Source organism: Neopsephotus bourkii, unplaced genomic scaffold (assembly GCF_033783945.1).
Source record: "Neopsephotus bourkii isolate Nb327-2 ecotype Australia unplaced genomic scaffold, CSIRO-AGI_Nbou_v1 NB_1292, whole genome shotgun sequence".
Classification (NCBI taxonomy): Eukaryota; Metazoa; Chordata; class Aves; order Psittaciformes; family Psittacidae; genus Neopsephotus; species Neopsephotus bourkii.
The window spans coordinates 2,887,483-2,902,435 of NW_026901776.1; the positions used below are offsets into that span (position 1 = coordinate 2,887,483).

Genomic DNA, 14,953 nt, shown 5'->3' on the forward strand with positions numbered 1-14,953 from the left:
CCTCCTCTTGCAGCTCATTCCTGAAGAAATAACAGCTGAACAACCTCACTAGAATTACTAGAAACAGCAGTCACTGAAGGTGAAGGTTCGAATTCTCTACCTTTCTATCTCTCTTCAGCTGAATAGCTATGAAGGAAAAGTATTTAGCTTTATTACTTTTTAATAATACCTTATCCAGTGTTGTGTTCTGATCTCATTGAAAGGCTTCCAGATTAAGATCTTTTTTCAAGAAGAAAATAAATCCAGACTGTAATACTGATCTTTCTTCCACTGAAATAGTTAAGATTATCTCCCCCCCCCCCCCCATACGCAGTGATTTGGTGATTTGTCTCTTCTTGGAATAACACCTCAGGAATCATTCATAAATTGAATTGGAGATGTTTAATTTAGACCTGAGACACAGTCATATGATCTTCAGTTCTTCCTGCTGTCTGTCAGTCAAACAATGAAGCACTGGATTTTAAATTCAGTGCAGTAGCACTGAAAATCGCTATAGATCCTTTTCTTTCTAATAGTTCAAATGCTGTAACCCTGTTTGAAGTGATAACATAGGTCCCTAAGACAACAGTCCTATATAATGGTGGCTGGATTTAGGGTGAAACTGGGTGAAACCTCGTTTTCCTGCTGTGATGGCTAATGACAGCTGGATAGACAAATGCCCCTCATCATGACTTTGTGTACATCACTGATTTTAAAAAATCTGGTAATTTAATCTGTTTGTTAGTAAATCCCAATGTGTTATATTAATATATATTTGTTTTTTTATAAAAGGTCCAACACAGGACTTTCTGCCTTATGACACAAGTATCAACTGGGGAATTTAGGATGTGTGTAGCTGAGTATGGAATACTTATCTTCCCGTGTCAGGATATTTTTATTTGGTTTATTTTATAATTTGCTCCCATTACTTGCACATTCCAGTGATTTTTAGGCTTTTAAGTGCTTGCTGAGTGCAGCCTCCCAGGCACCTCTTCTGTTTTCAGGACTTTTAATAATCCATTTAGCAATATGCTGTTGCTTTCTTTGGTGTAGCAACAAATTACATTAATTTTGAAGAGAAATGTTTATCTTTAAATTCCCTGCAAAAAGCCCTACTCCTGACACAACACTTTGCAGACTTCCATTGGCTTCACTGAACATGAGACTTGGGGAGGAACAAAGCTTTACACCTGCTTATGACCTGACAAGTTGATGACACTTAGAGAAATAGCAGACAGTATGGTACAATGGCACTGCTGAAAAGCAACACCTCGAAATGTAGCACCTAAGTCTGGTAATCCTTTAAAATAGTAAATGTTCCTCCTGTCTCACTACCTTCCACACAATAGTTTGGATTGTTTCCAAAAGTGAAAATTGAGTAAATGATTGAAATAAAGTGGTGAAAAGCTCAGAATGGAGAAAGGTATGTAGTTAAAAAAACCCAGCATCACTACACTTTTAACTGAAAGGCAAGAATATGTTGTTGGACTCCACCTTTCACTACCCGTTGGCCATTCATCCTTTGTTGGTTCTTTACTGCTAGGTCTCTTTTCTCACTGTGTGGCTCCCAGCAGGCAGACTTGAATCACTCATAGTAATACATTTCAGACTGTAGGTATACATTAGTTGGATCAGCGAAAAGTAAATACTTGGTGAGCAGAGGAAATGTGTATAGAAGAAGCTTACAGATTGTTAAACAGATTGGATAATTCTAGTTTAGTATCCTGACTCTGACAAAACATCAGGGCCTGTAAATATGTAGTAATGGAAACTTAGCCAGCAGTTTAGTTAACGTCAGAAAGTCTCTTCTGACATATGGGTAACTGAGCTTTCCCTGAAAGACAAAGACTTTGTCATTTTCAGAAAATATTTGCCAAATGACTGCAAGTTCATAAGCATTTGTACAACTTTTGTGTAAGAGCATTTTCTTTTCTTTTAAAGATATTGGGCTGCTTGCTTAAAAAATAAATTGGTTTTTAATTAGTTTGCATTTAATGGCATTCAGTGCTAGTACGAACTAATTGTAACAGAGCTTTTGACAGACAAGGTACAATCCAGAGATCTAATATTCTGCAATATAAACTCATATTTATGCAACTTATTCTGCAGTTTATGTAGAGGCCCTATTGTTGCATCTTACATTAAAAGAGCAAAGATATTAGTTTAAGACACACATACAGTTACACTGCTAAGTAGCACTGATAACAGTACAGCTAAGAAACACCCTGATAACAGTATAGTTAAAATAACTGGAGTCTGATCATAACCAAAACTAATGCTACAGCATTAAATTCAGGAATAAAAACAAAAAACCCCAAAAAAAACTAAGAGAAGAAACATGTAGTTAATAAAATCAATATCTTTAAATGTGGCACATTGTTTTGACCTCCAGTTTAGGTCCAGCAGGTGGTTTCACTGAGAAGTCTTCAAAAATTCATATTCCTCTTGAGCTGTTACAGCTGAAGTAAAAAGCTTGTGTGTGTGTGTATACATGTAATTAGTTCCAGTGCCTCTCCCTTGTGCATCAGTTTCTGATTATGTTCAGTAGGTTTTTTCTTTCATCATATTGTCTACCTGAGCTGTTTAGTTAAGATTGTTTCCTAAGAACTTCACCATATATTGTTCACATTTGCAGTTTCTGTGACTTAAATGTGAAGAATGTTTCTACTTTTAGTGTTTTACATTGATTTGCCACTGCACTTGTTGCTTTCTTCCTTGTTGTATTTTAAGATTTACTTAAAGGGTTATTATATTGTATTACTGTTGTCATGTATATGCAAATAGAAAAACAACTTCAGGGATGTGATTTAATTAGGTCACAATTACATTAACTCATCTGGGAACTATCCAGGAATAACTTGTACAATACAGGTCATTCCTGCAGTAATCATTGCCAGCTGATGGAAGGCTGCTGTCAGCCATCAGCCCCTCCACAGCATAGGGTTTGCCTCAGGCTACTGCTGAAACCCCAATATGCTTAATGTGGAGATTATGTGACTAGCTAAAAAAGTTTTGCCTCTTTACTCTTGCTCAGTTTGTTCCTCAGGCTTGTTGTCTTGTTTCTTGTCTTTATTAACAAGTTAGATCCTTTCTGCATTGTCTTAAATGAATGCTTTTCATGGGAGAACTTGCACCCACTTCTTTCCTTAACTGATGGCTGAAAGGTGGTTCCATCTTCATCAGTCTGTTGAGGAGGTGAAAGTACCTTCTCCATGCCAAAGAAAATAACTAGGGCAGTGGTCACTCCAGACCTGAAACACCATAAAGCCTTTGTGTAGTCCTTGGAAGGGATGGGAAGAGCTCTTCCACATGAGAGTGTTCTTAAACCAAAGGAACATGATTTATTTAACTTTGCTTGGATGCGTGAATATTGGTGATTTGCTTATTTATTGCAATTATTTCATTAATTCTGATGGCTGCCTTGTCTTCATTTAAACTTGATCGTTATAGACAATGCTACCCATTTTTCTCTACTCATCTAAACAAAGATAACTGTCACTATGAAGAAAATATATTGGGATAAATTGTGAGTTCAGTCATAATTGCCTAATGTTTGAAAAATGCATGTAAAAACCTTTTCAATCTGACACTTCATCAACGTAGATGTTGAACCTAAACTTTCATGGGGCTATGTTGAAATTGACTCTAAGAATATGAAAGCGCTGTGAATATTTCTGTCTTCCCAGAGGCTAGATTTCTTCCATTCGTAATTTGTTGGCTTTTGATGATATTAGGAAATCCTGTGTTCATGCATGTTAAGGGGAGAGCTCTTGCTCTTTTACACTGAATTAAAATGCTCTTCAGAGCAATCCTGAAGGGTTAAGGAGAAAGTGCACGACAAAACACTTGCAATACTAGCAGATTCTGTGATACCCAAGTATTTCAGAACATTTTTATGCTATAATTTTCAATTAATAGAAACTGAAATCTAAGTTTGAGTTGAGCACAAAATCAGAAAGAACATATGACAATACTCCCAATCAGACCTGTAGATTCATTTCACCTGTTATTTCTGGAATGTGTTTTTGTAGATGAACATTTATAAAATTTAATCTAAGATGGGTTATAATCTTAGAATGTGGGTTAATATTTTATATACCTGAAATCTGGTAAAGCATGTGTGGTTTCTGTCTAGATATATAATTAAACTGCTCTAGATTTATGGCAAATTACTTCTTGTTAGATAACTGATCTTGACCCTGCATGAATTTCATTATAAAAGTGAGCTATACCTTAGGAGTAGGCAGATTACAAGGCTGAGATTGATATCGATAAATCAAAAAAAGCATAATAAAACCTCTAACACAAAAGTCAGTGCACAATGATTATACTACATATATAATATAACCACTTTAAGTAATAATGATTGCTCAAAAGGCCTCCATTGCACTAGACAGTGAAGATGAAGTGTGTTAATAGAAACATCTGGAGACAACTTGGGCTTTAACGTGATGCATTTAGCTGTTTCTAACATCAGTGAGGCGAGCAGCTTGTGTGTCAGATCACTGCTGTTGAAATTCATTCTATCACTGCATTCTGTGTCTACTGGCACCTTATTATTTCTTAAAGCTCAACGGGCCAAGGGTTATTTAATATGTTTGAAACTCATATATTAGTCTTTTCAAGAGAAAAATAATTTTCTCTAGGATGCGTTACTGGATCTGACTTTCCAGTGCACACAATTACATGACATTGTTTTATGCATGCTCATATTGTGTATGCCCAGTTTAGCACAGAGGTGCTACATTATGTGTCTGCATAACAGCTTAGCTGGCATACACTGGCATGATATACACTAAAATAAAGTTGAAAGTATTAAACTCCGAGAAAGAGAACCTATGTGTTCATGCAAAGTATGCAGATTACAGTGGATTGCATCTATGGAATTGCAGTTATCTCAAGCCAAATTTTTGAGACAAAGTTTGAACCTGTTTAAAACTGTCAATATAAAATGACAGGAGAAAGCACATTCAAGTTAAAAATGCATTAGGAGAGTCATGCTAAACAATACTTGCTGTTTTTTTCTGTGCAGCCCATTAGAATACAATTGTTGGAGATAAAAAAACCCACAAGGTTAGCTGTTTCTAATGCAGTATCTCAATTTATATTTTATTCTCAATAATACTCTTGAACAGAGACATAACCTTTAAATGTGCGTAACAGCATTTGGCTTCACATAAACCCCAGTTCCGAGGTGAGCTGTGGCTGACAAATACTTTGTACATGATACAACAAAGTAGCAAAGATGCCTCTAACCTCCACTTCCTGCCCTTGATTTTCAAATGGTTGGAGGCTGGTTCAGCCTGTGTGTAATGGCTTTTTAAATACTTCCTTTTTTTTATTTATCATCATTAGAAAAGTTCTCTGTCTGCCAAGTTAGCACCTAATCTGATACTGCCTCAGATAAAAGACGGCATTCTTATATCAGCAGAGCAATTGCTTACATCATAGCAATTAAAAAAAATCCAACCCAAACCATACATCTAAAGGGCCCTAGTTGTAGCCTAGTGGTTTAGAGAAGAATGAGAACAAGAAAAAATAAATAATAAAACCAAAGAAGGAAAATATTGAAGAATGCTTTTAAGAGGTATTGTTAACTGTGATCCCTGATAACTTCAGGTTTCCAGAAGGTACAAGCAACAAGAAGCGATCTGGCAAATTTCTTCATTTCTCCCAACCAATGTACCTTAGGCTGGACCTGATAAAATTAATGTTTAAAATAGAGACTGTGAAAATCTCAGTGCTCAAATTCACCTTCCAACAGCACTATAAATTAGTTATGGCCATGTTATTTTGTTATTTTGCTACCTCTATTATCAGGGACTTTGTTCTGAAGGACAGGGTTAAAGAAATACCTATTGAATGATGTAAGTACAAGGATCTGGAATAATAGTATGAACTGAGCTTGAAATGGCAATCTAATATGTGAAGGTTTTATTAATTGTTAACTCCATGAGTTCGTCAGTTCTCTAAAAAGGTTTTGTTTTCCTAAAATATTTGTTTTAAGTGCGAGATTATATTTGCAATGCCTACTGAATTCACAGTCTACGTCACAGTGTGTGCTCTGCTTCACTTACTGGCTCTGCTGCCTTCAGTGCATAGCGTAAGGTATAAAATGTGTAACGCACATTTTTGTTACTAATCAGTGTGTGCAGCTGATAATATTGATCATTGTTGATGAATGGGAAAGCTGTAAATAATTCTAGTGTTTGGGGGATACGATAAAATTCCTCATGAAAAAGACAGATTGGCTTGTCAAAACAGAATTTCCTGCTTTTCACATTGGATGCTGCTTGTCGGGCTTTTGTTGTGGGGGAAAAATGGTACCACAAAGGTAGAAGGATTTTTTTGTTTGTTTGTTTGGGTTGTTTTGTTGTGGTTTTTTTGGGGGGGCGAGGGGGGTGCTTTTTGTTTGTTTGGGGTTTTTTTGTTGTTCTTGAAGTTGTTAATTTTAATCTAGTTGGAGCAATAAAACACTTGTCTCTTTAATATGAGTTTATAGGAGGCAAGAGACTAGAGTTGAGGGAGATGATTTAGGATTCAAAACATTGCATTTTTTAGAGGAAAGAAAAAATCTCTTGAGACCTTTGTTTTCTAAGGAACAATATTACAAAATCCACAGTTACACAATCTAAATTGGCAAGTGAAAGAAGAGATTAATGATTCTGGCAGCTGGTTTAAACTGGCATATTATCTCAACTTTCTCTTTAATATAAGAAAGATACTTTTTTGCCTTTAAAAAAAAAAGGGGGGGGGAGTACCACAAGAAATTTCTTACCAACATTCCAACATTCAAGCACTGGGTATTTTGGATGAGCCTATGTTTATTTTTATATTTCTTCTAATTATGCAGGACAAGGGACAGCACTGAGGAAAGGCAATGATATTGACAAAAAAAGAGGAAAAAAAAGGGTGAAGTGATGTAAACTTATGGTGCAGAGGGGATCTCAACAGAATATGCCAATAGAAAACGAGAGACTTCTTAAGATACTGAGCATGTTAAGTTTGCTCACAGCTCTCTGCTCTCTCAATAACCAGGATTTTGGTTCTGTTTCATTTTATATAATTTTGTGTAACTTTAATAAAGTGTTTTGTATTCTCTCTTAAGACTAACTCTCATTAATGCTTTCAGAGTTTGAAAACACAGAGAAAATATGTACAGAGCCTTTTCTTCCTTGAAAAATAAGAATTGTGTATGACAATTCATATGATTCGCTTTTCCAGGAAGCAAGTACTGTTACCTGTGTACTCTAGTCATCTTCACTATATGTCCATCAATTCAGGATCAACACTCTGAACAGGCTTATATGCTTGCTGACTCAGTTTGGCTTTAAATATAACCCATGTCAGATTAAAAGTAGTAAGAGGCACATATAGTCTTTTCTCCCCTTTGTACTTTTTTTTTTTTTTGCTAGACTATCCTTAGTTCTAAATTTTATTTGTGACTTTAATCAAACTAAAATATACTTTAGCAGCTCCTGCCTGACTCAGAACTGCTTCTGAAACACAGCTGTTTCACAAAACTACCACAGTACCACCACCAGCACTACCTGATCTTAATCTCAAAGGTACATAAACAATGCTTAACAATTTATAAAGCCAAACCAAAGTAGTGAAGAATATCCAATTTTGAACTTCAACCAAAAGTATGTAATCTGTTAAACAGTACAGAATTTTTCTTGCAGAATAATAGAAACGTTTTTTCTGCTTTTGAATTCACATTGAAACAAATCTTTACTCTTCCAGGTGATATAGTTTGCTGTATGGGAAAACTAGATGAGTGTGTCTGTGCATGTCTTCAGCATTTCTGAGGTCAGCCAGGGCATGTCTGATCCTATGTTTACTTTGTTATTTGTTTGGACACAGTCAATGATGCTGAGGTGAAACTACTGCTGTCCATAGTTTACTGTTGTTGATTTGTCTCCTTAATGTGTTTTTGCAGGGTTTTTGTTGGTTTTTGGTTCGTGGGGGTTTTTTTTAGCAGAATTATTTTTGTAGTTGCTAACTGCTCTATCACCTTTCTCCTTTTCTTGGCTTACTGCTTACATTCACATACATACATACCTGCATGTGTACAAACACACATACATATTGGTGAGTATTTGTATTGCTGTGCATTGCATGCAGCAGACTTGAAACTGGATCATTGTCTGCAACTGCTTTCTAACTGGCTTCAGAATGGCATGGGAAAAACCTGAATAATCCATAGCTGCTCTTAAAATATTCCTAATGGATCAGATCTCTTAGCTAAAAATGCTGTCAGTGAGCCATTTGCAACGTGAATGTCTTCTTTTCTTTCTTGTATGACTAAATTTGGTTTGGCTGTTAGTGCATCCATTCCTTCCTTCCCTCTAGATAGAAAAATCATTTACATAGTCTCATAGTTGTACACAAGACAGCACACAGAAGAGTCCAGTGATTCATTCATCAAATTTCCACATTTGAGTAAGCAGTGAGTTCACTCATCTCAGTTTGAAATGATTTTTCTGAATTAAATGAACACTTGAACCAAGGAAATTAGAAGACAAGAAAGGAGAAAAGGAACTAAACTTCTTTCTTGATCTTATTTCCTTTCTTACTTATTAGGGATGAGCATCTCTTCTATTGTTTTGAGAGAGTTGACGTTATTTAATTCTCTTTCAGGGCCAGCATGAAGGATATGAAACCCAGTCAAACCTTTCAAAGAATTCTGGGGTTTGACATGTCAGGATAAGACAGTGGTGTGAACATCACTGCTTAGAATCATGCTTGCAAAGTCAGGCTGTTTGAAGCAAAGCCAGTGACCTCCTTTACCTCTTTTAATCCCTGAAAATAATTTGCATGCACTTCCTTCCCTCTTCCATGACTGCTCTCTCTTCTCCAATGCACATTCTTTTATTTTAAGACATTTGCTATGAGTATGGAAAAATAAGAACCTTTTCATTTGAGAAATGGACACTAAATAAGCTTTGCAATTCCTGTTTGTAATAAACGTTTGATTTTGCAGATAGGTGAAATTAAATCTGGAGAGGTCAGATGAATTTCCCAAGGTTGTATGATGCAGAAATTACTTTGGATATAGGAACACTTCAGCTTTAAACTAAAAATTAAAACTTTAGCTTTTAAACTTTTAAAGTACTTTTTAAGCTTTCTGAACTCCAGTCCCTTACTTGCTTCAAAATGTCTGTGTGCCTGAACATATAGTCAGGAACAGTATCAATGGTATTTGCAGATGTTTTGTTTCAAAATCTGGTAAAGGATCAACAGAAAAATTTGAATGGGCTGCCCCACTGAAAAGCACCAGAGAAAAGGTATTTGCTGCCTGGCTGAAGTATGAAAGGATGATACGCAGTCTTGGGGTTATGGCAATGTCATCTAAATTTCTCTTTGTATTTAAAATGTGTGTCCCCTCCTGGAATCAACTTTGAGATATGTCTAGTTTGACATATGTAAACATTTTCAAATCAGATCTTTAGAAAGTGTGGTAATATAGAGGATTTATTGCTGTGCATGTTTTATTATTTGATGCATTTGGATTCACTTTATTTGTTTTGTCTTTCATGTATGAATTATGCCACTTTGTCTTTTTACTACAAAAATGACAGCATCAAATGTATAGCAAGCAGGTTTCCCTATGTCTTTTAAATGTACTCTAAGACTTAAATCCTAAATAAGGGTAGACCTCTCTGGTTGGAAAAAAAATACAGTGACTCTCGTGGCTGTTTGATCTGCATATTTAGAAAAAATATTTGATTCATGGAGAATTGTGCCTTCAAGTCTTACTATATCACAACTGATGTCTTGTGCGTTGTTACTGGGCATTAGAAAGGTGTGATGTATTAACAGTGACAACCTGCTATGCTGCTGCTGTTTCACATTTCACAAACAGCTTATTTCCCTTACCTCTCAGAGTAACAGCCAGGGAAGCAAGAAATCTGGATGAGCATTTCTGTTCTCTCTATAAACCTAGAAATTAAGTTATAGCTCTTAGACACACTTGTATACATGTGTAAGGTTGTACTGGTTATTAAAGTGGTCCTCAGGGAGGCTTTCAGTCACTAGAAACAAAACTTTGGCTATCTCCTGCTCCCAGAGGATAGTTGGAAGCCTTTGTGTTTGTAAAAAAAGGTTAGTGCTGTTTTTCTGTGCAGTATGGATTTCATGTTGTCTTGACTTCCTGTTTCTTGGGTTTTATTTATTTATTTTATTTTTTGTAAGGAAATTCTAGCTCATTACCTCAAATTTAAAAGCATTGCTTAGGAAAGCCATTCACTGTCAATTTCTCTTCCCGTTATTGTCAATTGCAGAATGGTTTGAAGACACATTTCTCAGAACAAGGCTTCTGATTTTAACTTCTGATCTTTCTATGTTCTGTGAATCATTAGTGGCCTTCATTCAAAGAGCTTCCTTAAAAATAAGTCATTGACTGAGCTGATACCTCCAGATTTCTTCATGTTCCTTCAAAAATGCTGCAAGTTTATCCTGAAAAATCAAATTCAGATATTATATAATTTGCAATGAGGGTGGTAAAATACTGGAACAGGTTGCTCAGAGAGGTGGTGCATGTGCCATCCCTGGACACATTCAGGGCCAGGCTGAATATAGTTCTGAGCAACCTGATCTAGTTGAAGATGTCCCTGCTCATTGATGGGGGGTTGGACTAGATGACCTTTGAAGGTCCCTTCCAACCTAAACTATTCTATGATTCTAAAATTCCCCACTAACCAGTTCCAGAGCTGTAAGTCTCTGAGAAGAGGCTGGGAAGAAAACCAAAAGATCTCCCTGATATATTTGCAGTTTTGGAAAAGTTCAAAATATGTTGAAGTAGGTAAAAAGTTCAAAATATAGTGCAGATCACTGATGGCTGTCAGGGATATTATTTTTTATTCTATTTAATAACTAAGTGCTGACTTACAGAACAGCATGTCATGGTAGGCTGAGAGAGCTGAAGAAATGGTGTACTCAGATAAGGTGGCATTTGAGTATCAACACAGTGGGCTAAAAATGACAATTTTTTTGTCTTTTATATTTTTCTGCCCTACATCTTTGTTGCTTTACAGCTTAATTTTGCTTCAGCAGATGGAAAAAATGAATTACAAATTAAGAGGGAAAAGTGTAGAATTTGATTGGTAAACTGATGTTAAATTTTTAAGCTGTAGGCTTTTTTATTCAGAAATAGGATAACTGATGTAGACATTAGTTTTCATATTGGGGAAAGCAACTGAAGTATTTAGTATTTAGGACAAACAGTTTCACAGAGACTTTGTAAGATTAACCCTTCTGAATGGTTGAATCTTTGTATATTATTGTCATCATTAAATACTTCAAATTACAACAATTATCAAAACAGTCTATCTTCAGTTAGAAAAGTCCATGAATGAAGATACAACTTCTGTGACTAAAATAACATTTTCATTTTGCTGGAGTTGCATTTAATTTCCCATAATTAAAGTGATCAGAGTTGTGATATGTATTGCATAGAAAATTATCATTGGAGTCAACAAGTATTAATAGATCAGTGAGCAAGGCACCTACAATCATATTTCAAGAGACAACTTTCCATAGAATTTTTCATAAAATAAACAGTTCTTCAGAGGCTTCCATGTTGAGCTTCACATGAGAAAAATGTTCTTAAAAGCGCCAGTATTTACAAAACATTGTCAGAAATCAAAATTGAATAATAGTTAATCAAGCAATTAATTTTTGAAATAATTTTTCCACAGCTTCCTGTAACTTTCCTACATATTTTAATATTTGAAATAAACCAGAAACACTTCAAACTTGGAAATTTGTAAAATTCAGTTGCAGTCACAGTCCTCACTCAGTGTTAGAAATATGACCTTTGCATTTCAGCATTAGTTCTTGTTTTTGATGTAGCTATTGTGTTCAATATACTATTTTACTCTTGCTGTGCTGAAAAGGGGTTGTCAGTTCACTCTGAAAGCGTCATGACGGGCACCTCTTTTCTAACACAGTTGCTCCTGGCCCAGTTTTCTGTGGCATCATTTCTTGTTCAGTGCACAGCAGGTTTGAGGTTTACTGTTTCTGTGTGAGCTTCAGCCTAAGCCGTCTACCCTATTGTGCTATGTTACAGATTTAACAGAACTTGAACTTTATTTACAATCCTTTGACTCTGTGGTTTGAAAACAGCTTTAAACACAACAGAAAAGCAGTATAAGGGCAGGTGTGGATATCCAGATTTGCAGGGCTGTGGACAGTGCATTCATTTTAGCTTTTGAAATGGAAAATACTTTGGTCAAGCCAGAACCTATGATAGATGCCAGACCCCCACTTTGCTGCAAAAATCATCTGACATTGTGTGTCTGTAAATGAAGAGCTCAGAACTGTTCTGTTGGTATATTCTTTTAGATCTGCTACCAAGAATAGTTAAGTATTATATGGGTATTAAGTAAGAAAAAAATAATGTTTGCATCAGTGGGTACTGAAACATTTGTTGTTTTTGCTTTTTTTGACAGCTTTTTGGAAACTGCAACCTATTTCTGTATGAAAACGAAAATGGGAGAGAAAGAGGTTTCCCCACATTCTTTCTTCAGTATTTGGCACGAATTCAGTTCTGACTTCAAAGACTTCTGGAAGAAGGAAAACAAACTTATTCTTCAAGAAAGGTACATTTGTTTGTTTATTCAAAGGCTTTTCTCAGATAATGTTATTGAGAGCAATCGTACAGAAACCAGTCAGCTTTACTTTGTTAGCACACAACCTATTGAATGCTTTTTGGAGGGTTTTTTTGGTTTTGTTTTTTGTTTTAACAGATTCCACCACACACCCCACCCAGTTGTCATGATTCTTGAATGGAACATTAATATGAATTTATGCTAAATTTTTTTGAGACTATTACTGGAACTGTGTTTTCAGCAGAGCATGTAACCACTGTACCACTATGAATTCAAGGTCCGAAAGTTGATTAAAGATTTACCATTAGCATATTTAGTGAAAACAAGTCAAGGCATCAAGGCATGACATATAGTAAACATTTGTCCAAGGAAGCTAGGGAAAGGGGAAGGGAAGCAGGAATAAAGAAGGGATGAAGTCAACTGACCCCGTGTTAAGAAAAGACGGAGACTGAACCATATTGCAAATCACAGCACAAAGAAATGGCATAGTAGTTTTGAAAAATTAGCTATAGTGTCTGGTCCATGTATTTAGAAGAGCTATGAAGTTTGCTTTCATCTGCATGCATTGTAGTTGCCCTTGTTTATAGAAGTCACGCCAAGAATTAATCAGTTGTTAAAAAAAGTAATAGATGTCATAAAAGGACAAATTAAACAAATACAAACATGAAAGCTGTAAGCACTGTTATATAATCCTACATCTGTTGGCAATTGGAGTGACCTTGGGATACAGATAATGAAGCTGCTTCTGAGCCTTAACATTAACAGGATCGAAGCTTTGTGTTCATTAAACGATTGCTATCTGACAAAAACAAGCCTCTCGTTCAAGAATACTCACCCTATGTATTTGGCACAGGCATGAGATTACTTGTTTAGGAGTTTATGGAAAGCTTGCCCTAGATACCTATGTGATCAATGTCATGTATACTGTATGTATTTTGCGTAAGTGGGTACATTTTGGAACAAGCAGCCTTACGGTTAAGAAAACTGCATTCTGCTCCTATTGCAAGAGTGTGCTTCAAATGCTAACACAGTACAGCCGCTCTCCAGGGATCTATTTAATTTCACTGACTGATTTAATTTTATGTAATTAAGTATATCTCTTTGGAATTGAGTTGACAGTTAAATACTATCTTTGGTTTCCTATGCAGGGATTTAGCTGCTAACTTAATACAGGTTAATTTAATCTATTTTTTATAGAACAATATTTAAGAAAAATGTCCTTTCAGTTCAAAGCAGTAGGCTATTTTTCTAATAACAGATCAACAAAAATCCTCCAGAGGGTTCTCACTGCAAAATATTTTTCTTTAAAATACATTAATTAGAAAAAGCACAAATCCTTTTCCTCCTATTTTTCTTATACATCTAAAGCTTAAAAGAATGGGACTGTGATACAATCATTTACTTCAATTTTAGTTCAGTGTATGTGTATGCTTAGAGGATATGTTGAAGCAGCAGAGGAAAAAAGTGTCTGCCAGCTGGGCCCTTCTAGGGCAAGGGTGTTTTTAGCCTGAATAGAATTGAGCATGTGTAACTTACAAAATGTCTCTAGATGCAGGATGTGACAGGGAAGGGAAATGACAGTGAAAAAGGGCCTGCAGTGGAGTGTATTTTGCCTTCAATCATAGTTCAACCTAAAACCTGAAGTTGTCCTTCAGGATTTTTTTCTTGATTTTACATTTCCACTTTTCTTAGTAAAAGACAAGATGCTATGATGTGAGATATTGAGAAGTCAAAGGAGAAAAAACTTGACAGAAAAATGTGTTACTCAAAGGTGTAAGAATGAGCAATGAGATGGTTTTCAAAATCTCAGCCTAGATCAATAGATCTGTAGGCGTCAGAAATATGGGATCTGCCTATTTCCACCAAAATAAAAATTATTATTTCATGAAACTAGGTTTTCCTCTTTAGTTGATGTTCTTGAAAATTTTATACTTCTAAATTTGAAGAGCAGGCTAGAATATTAATGGTCAAAGTCACTCTAGTTTTCCATTGGTGGCAAAATCAAGTGACATACAGTGAAGCTTCATTTTAAAGTATTGCAGTATGCCACCTTTGGTAAATCCTTTACCTTATGAATTCATGCCACATGAAGCATGTTTTAACTACTATAAGTATTTATTAAATGTATAACTTTTTTTTTTTCTTAGTTTGATCATCTTGGTTTCTTACCCCTGATTGGTTTTGGTGGGGTTTTTTTGCCTTTTCCCACTACACCTTAGTGTTTATTTTAATAAACTCTTATGCTCAATGATTCTAAAATATTTTATATTCCAGTTTCCATATGGAGTGTTAAGAGAGGCTGTTCCTCATTTAGTTTCTGCAAATATGAGTCACACTGTTTTACAGTAATTTACCCAAAG

The 14,953-nt window shown here is 35.6% G+C and overlaps 1 protein-coding gene across 2 annotated transcripts in view; it reads left to right on the forward strand.

Annotated features, from left to right (window-relative positions):
• The window catches only part of FMN2 (formin 2), a 165,841-nt gene that overhangs the window by 135,856 nt on the left and 15,032 nt on the right, over positions 1 to 14,953 (forward strand). For both annotated transcript variants that reach the window (XM_061365734.1, XM_061365735.1), the window contains one exon: positions 12,435 to 12,584. In XM_061365734.1, the coding sequence (XP_061221718.1) occupies positions 12,435 to 12,584 (150 nt within the window). The remainder of the gene's footprint in view (positions 1 to 12,434; positions 12,585 to 14,953) is intronic.